At 38.6% G+C, this 14,229-nt stretch overlaps 1 protein-coding gene across 5 annotated transcripts in view; it reads right to left on the bottom strand.

Annotated features, from left to right (window-relative positions):
- The window catches only part of AGAP1 (ArfGAP with GTPase domain, ankyrin repeat and PH domain 1), a 323,467-nt gene that overhangs the window by 106,887 nt on the left and 202,351 nt on the right, over window positions 1-14,229 (bottom strand). For all 5 annotated transcript variants that reach the window (XM_083472461.1, XM_083472462.1, XM_083472463.1 and 2 more), the window contains one exon: window positions 8,939-9,100. In XM_083472461.1, coding sequence (XP_083328587.1) covers window positions 8,939-9,100 — 162 coding nt within the window. The remainder of the gene's footprint in view (window positions 1-8,938; window positions 9,101-14,229) is intronic.

Genomic DNA, 14,229 nt, shown 5'->3' with positions numbered 1-14,229 from the left:
TGGGTACTTAAATGTAAAACCTTACAACTGTAATAGTCATAAAGCAGTGGGGCATTCCATTTCTTAGAATGAATTTTTCTACACCCCCCTTTAATTTAACCAGCACCTCCTGTTTTGTAGCTCTACTCTCTATAAAGTAATTTATCTAATTAGGGGATGTTCACAGTTGCTCAAAAGACGGAAGCTGCAGGGAACCAAAGATCTTGATAGGAAAACCTTGAAAACTTATCCAGAGCTACCAAAATTCAATTTAATATGAAAAAGTGTAGAGAAATAATGAATCCCAATATGTTTTTTTGCCTAAAATAAAACCATGTGGCAGGCACGTTCTCCAGCATATTGGCATTTGAACTAAAAAAGATACTTAGCTTCTGCAGCTTACACATAAAAACCTTTTATTGAGCATAGGTGAAAAGGCTGAAATTTAAAAAGATTCTTTCATTCGTCAACAAAATGGGCACAACCATGAGATCAATTAAAAAAATGACATGGATGGAACTATTGGGACAAGGCACAAAGACAGGTAGTCACCAAGGATGGTATATTACCAAAAACATTTTTTGAGATGACAGATAACATGGACTTAGTGGACATTTGGAGAGTAAAGAACCCCTTGGGAAGAGAGGGAACCTTCTTCTCTATTGGAACTATTGGTTACCTCCTTATGACCTTCCCACCCCGTCAGACCCTACCACATTCCCATCCTGTGAAACAATCCTAGAAGCTAAAATTGTCTACAGAAATGTGATCTTAGTATTGCTTTGAATAGTCCAGCCTTCACCAATATGGTGCCCTCCAGTTGGGTTTGTCTATAACTCTCATTGGCCCCAGTCAGCATGGCCAGGGCACTGGGCACCACAGATTCCACTGGCATGTCCCAAAGCAATACGGGGCCTACAATTTGCACACATTGTCACTGATGGGGAGTGCAACCTTGTCCAGAGCAGGCTGATCACCAGGGCCCTGGATCTAGAGGCCACTAACCAACTGCATTCCTGCCTGCCTTGTCTGGGCTGAGGTTCTGTTTTTCCCCCTTCATCCATTTACATCCACGTTGAAGGTTTTCAAGGCAAAGCAAAAACCAAAGAGAAATGCATATAGCCCAAGCTCAAAAACCAAATGCTAGAAAATAAAATTTATCAAATTTTATAACCACCAAAATTTAAAAACCAATAGACTGGTACATGGAAAATAAAAAAGTGAATGTTTATATATGGTAAACATCAAGGTATAGCATGTTTCAATCAAACATAGGTCTTCTTCGGTGGTATAACAAAGTCAAACACAAGTTGCTTCTGCAAATAGGCTGATAATCTTAGAACTCAGTTTCATGTGAGACAATACCTTCTGTAAATTCTGAAAGGGGGCATGTATAAAGCCATTTATAGGGACAGAGGGCAGCTGTTGCAACCTAAGACTCTGCAGAGAACACCAGAGAAGATGGTGGTTTCATTAACATATGTTGGTTACACAAGAAAGATCCAGGATGTAATTCACAAACATTGACATTTGCTCGGAAAGATACCTATATATCAGGGTGACCCCTTGCTTGCATAAAACTGCAAACAGAACCTAAGAGATGTGCTGGTTCCTAGCTCATGCAGGCCTAAGGCATTGCCTTTGGACAGAATATTAGAAGGGGAAGAGGTGAACAGTAAGAATGCAATCCTAAACACAATTGCACACAAGAAGACAGTAAATAGTTACTATCAAGTAAACATGTTTGCAGTTGTGTGCACAAATACATCAAGGACAGGCCCCATTGAACAACAAACATAACAGGACTGAGCAATAATGTTAAATTAAAAATTCTTTCTTTCTTTTTTAACCAAACACCTAACAACTGTATCAATGTTGGTGTAAGTACAGAAGTTTACACGACAACTCTGTATGCACTTACTTTACATTTTTTAAAAAAAGAATAATACTTTATTTAGAATTCAACAGTAAGAAAAGAAAAAACTCAGCAATTGCTACATCAATTCATTAAATTAACCAATTTTAAATATATAAATAGTAATTGAAAAATTACACATCACTTTTAACTTACTGAAATTTTCATATTACACTTTTATCTCTTTATCTCTTTCTTAACAGATCAAAGAGAGAAAGACCAAGAAAGGAGGCACAAAAAAGAAAAAGGAAGAGGAAGAAGAAGGAGGGGTGGGGGTAGAGGAAAAGAAAAACAAAACAAAACAAACACATTTGACTTCCGATTAGACTCATTGTGTTATTATTTCTGCTATTTTTTCACACACAGTTCCAAATTATTGTATTGCTTTCTTTGTTTTTGTCAGTTATCAAAATACATTATATTTGTTGTTTTACAAGGATCATTCTATTTCTGCCAGGAGATATTTGTTATTGTAATGTTTTTCCAGATACTCTTTAAAGATTTTCCATTCTTTCTGTACTTTCTGTTTTGGATAACCTCTAATTCTCCCCGTCTTCATGGCCATCTGTAAATATTCTATCATTTGGACCTGCCACTCATTTATTGTAGTTGTTTTGTCACTTTTCCAGTTTCTTGCAATTAAGATCCTGGCTGCTACTGTTGTGTACATAAAAAGTGATCTAATTTCTTTTTTGATTTCTGGTGACATAATTCCCAGGAGGAAGGTTTCAGGTTTTTTCCTTAAATGAAAACTTTCATATTTTATTAAATAAAATAATAATAATAAAAATCATTGTAGATGTTATTTCAAAATTCTTTAATGGCTGTGCATTCCCACCACATGTGCATAGATGACCCTATACCATCTTTACACCTCAAGCAAATTGGTGGTCTGTTTTTTATACATCTTTGCGAGTTCTTCTTTATTTTTACTTCTGTGGTATTTGGAATTCCGTGTTGTATTAAATACTGCTGTATCTCATCTATGTTCTGTATCTCTTATATAATTTTTCATAATATTTCACAAAGCTCTGAATTATCATTTGTGGGTCTTCTAATACTTTTACTTCTATCTTCAATCTGTTGATTAATTTTTTGTTCCGCCTTTTTTTCAACTGCCAAGCTAGGAGCTTGCTTGGCTTATTGGCAAATACAAAATTGCATTGTTTCCAAGTTCTTAAATTCCATTCCATTTCTTGTTCTATCATAGTTGTGTAATCTGATTGTAATAATCTAATTTCTTGTTTTACCTTTTCATTCTTTGGGTCCTTGTTAAGTTCTTTTTCTTTCTTATTTAATTATTCTAATAGTTTTACCTTTTTTCTTCTCTTTTCTTCCTCGAAATAGAGTTTTGCTGAATAAAGTAGCCCCTGATCACTACCTTACCTGTGTCCCAGACCACATTTCTGTCTATACCTTTATCCCAATTGAATTCAAAAAATTCCTCTATCGTTTTTTGTGGTTTTTTTGCTCCTTGTATTTTATTTCCATCGTTTAATAAGGATTCATTTAGTCTCCATCTTTTTCTTCCAGTTTTCCCAATTCCTTTTAAACTTAGAAATACTGGATTGTGGTCCGATATAGTATTTGGTAGAATCTGTGTCTTATCTATTCTCCCAAGTAGCTCTTTAGATAACCAAACAGCAACTATTCTACTGGCGGATTTATTTGGTTCTGAAAAAAAAAGTATAATCCCTTTCTGTTAGATGTTTAAATCTCCATGCATCTTTTATGTCCATATTTTCTACCAATTAAAAAAAAACTGCATGGCAGTTTTCCTTCTTTCCCTCCTCTCTTTCCTGGTGTCCACCTCAGGGTTTGTTACCCCATTTAAATCTCCCATGAGGATCATTTTTTCTTCTGTGTATTCCAGCAACCTTTTTTCTAAGTCTTTGAATAATTCTGCTTTCTTTTCATTGGGATATATTCCAACTAGGATAATTACTTCCCCTTGGTTTTTAATTCTAATTATCGTTATTCTTCCATTAGAGTCTTTGTATAACAATTCTAGTTCAAGCCTTGGTTTAACATAAATTACTATTCCTCTTTTTTTACCTTGATCTGAGGAGATAAATGCGGATCATAACTTTGGATTTATCAAGGCTCTTCTATGATTTTTATTACGTGTTTCTCGTAAACATATGATATCAAGTCTTTTTTCATCAATATATGTTCTATCTTATGTCTCTTTTTCTTTTCATTTAATCCATTTACATTCCATGATAATAATGTTAGATTCATATTTTATTCGTTAAAACAAAGTGATTACAATAATAATTCTTTTTGTGTGCAGCAAGTTTTTTGGCACTTTTATTCACTTTCAGAGTTTTGCTCTGGAACCACAGATTTGGGGCTGGAGTCACCATCTGTTCTTTGTCTTTCTCCTCCCAACTCCTTCCAATATTTCCTCCAGAAAATATTGGCATCCTCGATTTTTCTCCTTTTCCCTTTAACACTGAAGGAAATTCCTTCCAGAAATCCCACTTAAAGAATATAGATTTCGCTTTGAGCGCTTTGGTTAGAAACTGGAATTTATCTCTTTTTTTTAATAGACGGGACAGGATTTCTTTTAAGATTATAGTTTCATTTCCATCAAATTTTTTTTTTTGGCCTCTTATTTGTAGAATTTGATTTTTTAGTTTGTTCGAAGTGAACGTAATTAAACAATCTCCTAGCCATTTATTTACCTCAGCTTTCTTTGAATTTACTCTAAATACATTCTCGGTATTTTTTATTTCCTCTTCTTCCATGTCTAACCAAGTGGCCAGTTGATTAATAATTGTTGTTTGTATGTTTTCCTCTGGGATTTCTGGGACCCCTCGTAGCCTGAGAGTTTTTTCTCTAGTCTGCATTTGTAAAATAGCAATTGCGTCCCATGTTGCCTCTTCTGTTATTTTGAATTCTTCATTTTCCTTTTTAGTCCTTTCCCATTCTTTCTTATTCTCTCTAAATTCTTTTGAAGTTTGTGCATAGATTTTGTTAGTTCATTATTTTTCCTGTGAGATCATTTACCTGTTTTTTTCAATTCTGCAATCGATTTTGTATTTTCCTCAATTTCCCCTCCATGCTGTCTAATTTATCATTGATTCCTTTAACCTTCTCACTCAACTCTGTCCTTAATTCTCCTATGTCATTTTTCAGACTCCAAATTAATTCTTTTAAATCCATCTCAGAATCCAATCCAGAGTTCCTCCTTCCGTGTTGATTGTGCAAAGAAGGTTTTCTTGATGAGGACATATTTACCCTTATTCTTCTGTTTTCAATTTGAATGTTTTATTATTTCGATATTTCTATACTTTTTTGGGGGGGAGGGTTGGGGTTAGGGTTAGGATTTAACAAGAAGAAAAGAGGGGGGCGGGATTGAGTATTTCTTAATTCAAAATTTCCTTTTTGAGTTAGGTCCCTTAATTTCAAAGGTGTTCCTCAATTCGTTATTTCCTTATTGCCACCTTCTTAATACCTTTTAACATTCTTAAATTATGGAGGTTTGTAGTTAAGATATTTCTCTTAATGTGTCTTAATAATTATTTTCCCTTCATCACAGTCCACCCAATCCTTTTTCAAATTATCGGAATTAAAAAATCTAATCAAAATTATTTCAAATTAACAGGATTAATAATTGAGCTAAAAAAATTTACACTTATGGACACTTAATTATAATATAATCAATTCTATTCCGTCCCCCAGTAAATTATATAATTCACTTTAATATTCTCCTATCCCAATTCCCACACAGATTTTATCTCTTTTACTGGTATTTTATGAATTCATCACTTTTTAAATCTTTTTTTCTATTGCCCCCTAAATTCCTATCCAAAAATTACATAAATTCATTATATACAATATAAACAGTTGTCACCTTTCTTGTAACCAATTTATCTTATTATTATCCCTTTATGTTATTACCACTTAGTTCATTTAGTTGGTTTTCTTGTTGTCTTTTGTCAAAGGCTATTCACATTTAATTCCTCTTCTTCTTTTGTTACTGCTGCTCAGTCTCAATTAAAGCCTTTGTTTCTCTCTCTCTCTCTCCCTCCTTTCTTTTTCTTTTTTTCTTTTTTATTGGTTGCAATTATATTTTCCGCCACTTGGTGCCACTATTTTCTCTTTTCCAAAGGCTCTTTTCCTTCTTGTTTCTTTTCACCTCTTTTATTCAGTCTCCTTATGTGGTTTCCGGTTTCTTCATTTAGTCCTTTAAGCAGCCCATCCCTCCTCTGAACCACGCCACGCCATCATTGCCAGAGGAACAGGTCCAAAAGCCAACAAACAAACGCCCACACAAAGCAATCAAAATAGAACGCAAACAAACCAGTGGGTTCCTTTCCTTTCTTGTGGTCTCTTTTGTGGCAACTGCTGGTTTCCTTTTAATATTTAAATCCATTCAAGTATTTCTTTCCGTCAGTATGCTACTCTTTCTTTGTTTTGATCTCACCTTTGTAAAATAAAGTCCTTTAAGGCAGATTTTAAATTTCACTCATTTTCGTTGCAGAGCCTTGCGTTAAGCAGCTGTGTTTAGAGTTCAATTACAATGAGAATAAACTCAGTTTATATTCCCTGTTGGTTTCTTTCAGCTGTTTACATAAATCGTCTAATTGGCTTTGCATTGTTCAACTCTTCTTAAGGCTTCTCTATTTCAAATTATTCGCCTTAGACATCACACCCCCTTTGCGTATTTCACTCTTATTTTTTAGCTTTTTCTTTCCTTCTATTTTGGAGGATGGTTTTCAATAGCCAATTAGTTAGAGTTATAAAGTGAAGTCCGGAATTTTTTACCGCCGTCTGTGCCGATTCGGGTCTGAGGCTTCTTGTTGCGGCGGAGGTCCTCTCCTTGCGCTGGGGCTCCCCCCTCTATCGCTTGACGACGGAGAAAGGGAAATCCCTCTTTGATGCTGCTGGAACCACTTCAACTCAGGGTCACCCCTGAGCTTTTTGGGGGGTCGTGTAGCCTCCACATCACCCCAAAACCCCCAACAACCACTGCCCTTGCTCCACAGAGCCCACAGAGTGCACCCGTCCTGGTCGCGGTAAAAACAGAAAGTCCGTATGCACTTACTTTACAAGTCAAATTTAATTTAATCAGACTTATCTTCTGAGGAGATATGTATAAGTGTGAATTGCTGCAATATTTTTGGGGGGTGGGGTATGGTAGTTTATTTCAATTAATTGCTGTTGACTTCAAGGTGTCCAATCATGCAGTGGGGTAGGAGAACTGAACATAATGCCAATATACTTCACATCTGGCGACCCATGCGCCCCTTTGGTTTCAGATAGTAAAAGGTAAAGGGACCCCTGACCGTTAGGTCCAGTCGTGGCTGACTCTGGGGTTGCGGCGCTCATCTCGCTTTATTGGCCGAGGGAGCCAATACAGCTTCCAGGTCATGTGGCCAGCATGACTAAGCCGCTTCTGGCGAACCAGAGCAGCGCACAGAAACACCATTTATCTTCCCGCCGGAGCGGTACCTATTTATCTGCTTGCACTTTGACGTGCTTTCGAACTGCTAGGTTGGCAGGAGCAGGGACCGAGCAACGGGAGCTCACCTTGTCGCGGGGATTCGAACCGCCAACCTTCTGATTGGCAAGTCCTAGGCTCTGTGGTTTAACCCACAGCGCCACCTATAGTACAAGAGTAGACAAGTCTAAAAAGCCCAGGACACAAATTTCCACGGCGCTCTAGTGGCTAGATAGAAGGCTTAGTTTGGTCAGAATCAAGTACAGTGGTACCTCGGGTTACAGACGCTTCAGCTTACAGACTCCGCTAACCCATAAGTAGTACCTCGGGTTAAGAACTTTGCTTCAGGATGAAAACAGAAATTGTGCGGTGGCGGTGCAGCAGCAGCAGCAGGAGGCCCCATTAGCTAAAGTGGTACCTCAGGTTAAGAACGGACCTCCAGAACAAATTAAGTTCTTAACACGAGGTACCACTGTACCGTCATACCTTGGACGTTGAATGGAATCCATTCCGGAAGTCCGTCTGACTTCCAAAATGTTTGAAATCCAAAGCACGGCTTCTGCAGCCAATTGGAAGCCCCGTCGGATGTTCAGCTTCCAAAAATAGTTCACAAACTGGAACAGTCACATCCTGGTTTGCGATGTTTGGGAGCTAAAACATTTGCGAACTAAGCTGTTTGACTTCCGAGATACGACTGTATACACTTCCAGCGTTAACACTAAATACATTACTTCTGGTAAATGAGCCCCCATAGCCACTAGAGCTGTTAAAATTTGTGTCCCAGGCTTTTTAGACTTGTACTACCTGAAACTCAAAGGGTGCATTGGTTGCCAGATGTGATTCCCACCCCCCCCAGCTCTCCTAATCCACTAATGTGCAGAAATAGGCCCTGTGGTACAACTGTCCTGGCAATATGTGCATGGCACCTTTCAAGAAAAATCCCACCCCTCTTCCATAGGGCAGAGAAGTGTGTAAATTGGCTGTGTTTCCGTAGACTAATGGAGTGTAAAGCAGGAGTGGGGAGAAACTTAATCTGGCTACAGGGGCCAGTCATCTGTCAATCACCTGACATCACACAACATCAGGTGATTAAACTTTGACCCCGTACCAGGCAAAGGAAGAATCAAGTGCACCTTTCTTCCTTTGCAGCCCCAGCTATAATTCAAGTTCTGGCTGCAAAGGAAGACTATTTGCAGCTGTGGCTCAGGAAAATTCCTCCTTTGCAGCTGGAGCCACAGGCCGAATTCAAGCTGTGGCTGCAAAGGAAAAATTGGAAGTGTGCTCTAAGCGTGCTCCATTTCCAACTGCAATTCAAAAAGTGCTGAAATCGACCAGCATCCTTGTTGGTTTGGCTTCACGGTTTTACTTTGTCCCATGCCTGTTGTGATAGAAGATGGGTTTGGTTTGGGAATGACAAAGAGACTTGGGCAAGTCTAATGAGGCCATGGGCCAAAGCTTGCACTGCTGGTGCAAAGATCCTTGTCATCACACTCATTCTGAATAACATGCTTTACCATGATTCTTATCTCTCTGTGGAGAGCATTTTATGAATCTATATAAAACTGTTAAAATAAAAAATTCTCCCACTGTCTTACCACTACTAATGCCTGAGTTTGCAGCCACTGCCACCTCACTCCACTGGTCGGCACTGGAGACTGAATAGGAACGCTGATGCATCCCATCAGGGCGACTGTTGAAGGAAACCAGACTGATGCCGCTTGCCATCTGAGACACAGAAGTACTAGTAGTCACATTTCCTAGAAACAAAAGGATTGAAAGTTACTAAAAGTGAAAAACAAATTTCAGGATAACAGAAAGTGGGAACAAAGAAACAATAATCTTTGACATAATGCTGATTGATGTTGTCATTATTAGGTATCTTCTCTTCCAAAGTCTCCCTTACAGAGAGAGTCACACCCGGCCCCGCTAGTAAAATCTCTCTGTATACTCCCTTTGTTTTAAATCAAGTTGGGAATTAAAAGTATGAACCTACATTTGGCTATGATGAAAACTCCAAACCAAACAGAGTTTATGAGAGAAGGCATAATGATAAATCTGGAAGCCTCAAATGTCAGTCTCAAAGTTGTTTTTAAATAATAAATACATGCTAAGTAATTGTATAATTCACTTGAAATGTTTGAAATCATTATTTTATTAGATGGAGTTATCCAAGTCATGCTACTGCAGAGAGTTAGAATTAGGCAATTTACTCTTCTTTGTCTTCATCGAAGATTGGGTTGTTGTAAGAAATTTTGAAGACAGGAGAACAGCAGTGGTACACCAGTGATTAGTGATAACAGTGAACAACTCTTCTCATTGTGACACTTTTGTGGGTGAGCTGAGAGTTTGTTTGAACCTTGGGTGAGAGGGAGTGTCAGAAGGATAATGAATTGATATTGATTTATATATATATGTGTGTCATGGACTGGTTGGATGGAGAGGAATGGTGGGAGGAACCAGCTAGGGAACCTTCAAGGGAAGACAATATATTAGTAATTCTGAATTAATATAACATTTTAATATGTAACTGTGTATTTTTGCTGTCCGTTGTTGTTTTGGTTTCCTGTAAACCGCTTAGAGATATTTTTATAATATTAAGCAGTATAGAAATAAAATAAAATAAACTGAATGGAAGTGGGACATGGCCTGTTTCCCATGTTCCACCAAGTCAAATGATAGCTTAGAATGAACATGGAGGTTTCCAGAGAATGGCTCACAGAGGCTTTGCTCCTCCCCAGCCCTTTTTGCTGCCATGCTGCATAGCTGGGTTGGCTGAACCAACGCTTGCGGTCAAGCTATTTCCATGGGCTACAATCAAGCCACTAGTTTGAGATTAGTCTGGAGAGCTTTTAACCACGAGCCCATATTCAGACAACTGCAAAGCTAAAGCTAAACATGCTTAGCTCAGTGAGGCAGCAAAAGGGAACAGAGAGGGGGTTGCTAAGCCAAGTTATGCCTTAGCACGAGATGTGAACCAAGTCTATATAATCTTGCGATTTCTGTATGTTGGTAGAGAAAAAGAAGGGTAAAGCTAAATTAACAGTGGCTATGGCAGCTTGCAAGGGAGCAGATGAAAAAAGAAGGGACTCTATTGAACTCAGGCCACTCACCTCTCTCTCTCTCTCTCTCTCTCTCTCTCTCTCTCTCACACACACACACACACACACACACACACACACAGTTAACGTCTCACATTAAAATTACAGAATTCCCAATATGGCTTGCCCTGCATAGGACAAACCTTATTCCTGTTACTACTATGTAAAGCTCCCAAATTTATATTTTAAACATTTTGACTCAATCAAAAATACCAGCCATGCTATTATAATCACAGCACTGTAATGTGTTAATGGTAACTGCTGCTTCTATCACATATTCATCACAAAGCTCTTGCAAAGTAGTCCTCCAGGAAGCAAGGTCCCACTCTCAACTTCAATAAGGATTTTTTAACATGACCATATTTAACATATTTATGCAATACTCATGCAACACGATACTGAAAAATGTCCAAGAACATAACAGATTGGCCAGCCAGAGCATGAATTCAGTCACTTATTAGGATTCTGCATCTCATGAGAGAGATCTTCTTGTGAAGAGGTTCTTGTAAAGCTTTAACGTCAAAATCTTACATGCAAGGGCTAGCAGAACTTCAGCATCTGCCTCACTTTCAGTTTATTAGAATTAACATAAAATACATGGTCAACTACCTGGTTTATTCAGAGTTCTGAAAGACTGCCTCTACAAATGTATCATATACGCATCATCTGGCTGCTTTAGTTGATTAGCAGGGGGCAGTTAAATTACTATGCTAATCCATGTATTCTCAGCACTGGTTCCTTGATATGGATATGTGTATATGCTTACTGAGAAACCTTGATTAGTTCAAGCTTCAGTGTGTCAAAAGCTCCAGATTCTTTCCAAAGAATAATTTTAGCTGTATTCGCATCTGTAAAATGTAGGAGCTGATTTGAAAATGTACTTACCTCTAACATATGCTATTTTTCTTTAACTATTTGCATTTCAAAGTGACTATTGCATTTATATATGAATGACTACCAGTATGTTGCCAAAAATGGGCTCAAATGAGCAAGGATGATGCTGGTTTTCTATTGAAGAACAATGTTTTTCATCTTCTGTAACATTACAAAGGAAAAAACCCTTCAGTTATAGGAACCTTTATTACATTTAAAATACTCAACTGATATTCTAAAATATTTTACTATGGGGAAAAATTATCCAAAACATTCTTCTACAATGGTAAGAAACAATGGCTGACATCAACATTACAATCCAAGATAACTTAATTCCTGGTATAAAGAGTACGAACACCATATTTTTGACAGCAAATAAATTATCATGTATAAGATACATATTAGGAACAGAATTTATATTTTATTAATTAAGAAAGGGCAAAGAACAGATGGTGTAAATTACAGTGGAACCTTGGTTCTCGTATGCCTTGGTACTTGAACATTTCGGCTCCTGAACTCCAAGACTTGGAAGTAAGTGTTCCGGTTTTTGAACGCTTTTTGGAAGCCAAATGTCCAACCTGGTTGTCAGCTATTGTTTCCAGGACGCCTGCCCTGCGCCAATTGGAAGCCGTGCCTTGGTTTTTGAACATTTCAGAAGTCAAACAGACTTCCGGAACGGATTAAGTCCAAGAACCAACGTACCACTGTACTTTGTTTATACAACCATTCAGCAATGGTTTTAGGGCAGTTTACAAAACCTACCGTAGTTTTTCTGATCTTTGCAGTATGCAGCCCTCACAGCTGAACTACAGATTACACTGGAGCAGCAGAGTCTCATTCTGCTTGCAAATGTATTGAAGCAGGGTGGGGGGACTGGAGGGGGGCAGATATGCCTTCCCCTGTGGGGAGAGAGAAGAGGGAGATTTTAAGCAGCAAAATGACCTGAGAGGGAATGGCGAAGCAGCCTCTGCCAATAATTAATGCTCCAATCAAGACTGCAGCCTTCCATGGCTGTTTTTCTTTTAAAACAACCACACATAAAATGACAAGGACACACAACTGTATGCAATGTATAGTTTTGTCTAGAACAGGGTTGCCTAACCTATGGCTCTCTCTACAGTTTGCTGGGTTCTATCTCACATCTGTCCTTGCAGGGACGATGGAGCTGTAGTCCCACAGTACCTGGAGGGCCAGAAGCTAGTTGCATGACTTAGTTGTGTGACTTAGAGCAAAACAAAATGAGCACAATCTGACCCAAATTAAGGAAGATTGAGTCCCATTCAAATCAACAGAAGTGCACGTAACTAAATTCCTCCCATTTAAATCAATGGGTCCTGCCCCCTCTTAACGTCCTAGTGCATATTTTGGAGGTACATTGCTAGATATATTTTTGGGTCAGTGTTACTACTTATTCAAAATATGGGAAGGAATATATGGAAAGTACCACGCCGGCGGGAAGATAAACAGCGTTTCCATGCACTGCTCTGGTTCGCCAGAAGCAGCTTAGTCATGCTGGCCACATGACCCGGAAGCTGTACGCTGGCTCCCTTGGCCAATAAAGCGAGATGAGCGCCGGAACCCCAGAGTCAGACACGACTGGACCTAATGGTCAGGGGTCCCTTTACCTTTGCTAATATTCAAGACTTGTATCCTATTCAGAAGTTTTTGGTGTTATTTATGTAGGCTAAGTCTCCAGTTAACATAGGGATATACCCACCCATAACCACCCTTGCAAGTCCTTTCTAATATGTTTTATTAGCAATTTATTTTTCTGGGTGGTCCTGCCACTTGACAGCTGGCCAATAAGCTTTCATAGATTTGTAGAGCTGGAAGGGATTCCAAGCGTCATCTAGTTCAACCCCCAGCAAAGCAGAATTCTCAACTAACGCATGCATGACAGATGGTCGTCCACCCTCTGCTCCAAGGAAGGAGGGCCCACCACTTCCCAAGGGAGCCCGTTCCACTATCAAACAGATTCACCACCAGGAAGATGTTGAGTCAGAATCTCCTTTCTTGTAGCATGAAGCCATTGGTTTGGATCCTAGCCTCTGGAGCAGGAGACAACAAGCTTGCTCCATCTTCCATGTAACATCCCATTAGATATTTGAAGATGGCTAGCACATCTCCTCTCGGTTTTCTCTTTTCCAGGCTAAATATACCCAGCTCCTTCAACCGTTCCTCATAAGGCTTGGTTTCTAGACCCTTGATCCTCTTGGCTGCCCTCCTCTGCACACACTCCAGTTTGTCAACATCCTCCTTAAATTGTGGTGCCCAGACCTGCACACAGTACTCCAGGTGTGGTGTGGTCTGACCAAGGCAGAATAGAGTGGGACTATGACTTCCCTTGATCTGGACACTATACCTCTGTTGATGCAACCTAGAATAGCATTAACTTTTTTTTGCTATTGCATCACACTGATGACTCATGTTAAGCTTGTGGTCTGCTAGGACCCCACAATCTTTAAAAATGTACAGACTAGCTCTGGGTTTCAACTCCACAGAGTGAAATTCTAAATTATTATTCTTCAGGAGTTTTTTTTCTTTTCTTTATAGAGTCTTTAATATTCAATATAGATTCACAATTCCTTTAATAAAGGAAAAACACAGAGTGGCTCCATATATCTAGGGTGCTCCAGAAGCAATTGCAAATCTTATTTCAGAAGTGTAGGCTCTATAAAGAGGAGGGGAAACTCCTGAAGAGGAAGAATTTGTGTATAAAATGAAATATAAAAGTTAAGGAACATAACGGCATAAGATAAAACAGAACATAAAAATCTAAGCAGAAAACACAAATAGAGTATATATCTGAATTTAGGAAGCCAGAGTAATCATTAAGATGGACAAATGATTTTGCATGCAGGACAGTAGGTTCCCATATTTCATTAACTGAAGAAAACATGGTTTGACATTTTAGC

Source organism: Podarcis liolepis, assembly GCF_965112155.1.
Source record: "Podarcis liolepis genome assembly, chromosome: 1".
NCBI lineage: Eukaryota > Metazoa > Chordata > Lepidosauria > Squamata > Lacertidae > Podarcis > Podarcis liolepis.
The sequence above is the reverse complement of the archived record's forward strand: the minus strand, read 5'-3'. Positions and strand labels throughout refer to the sequence as shown.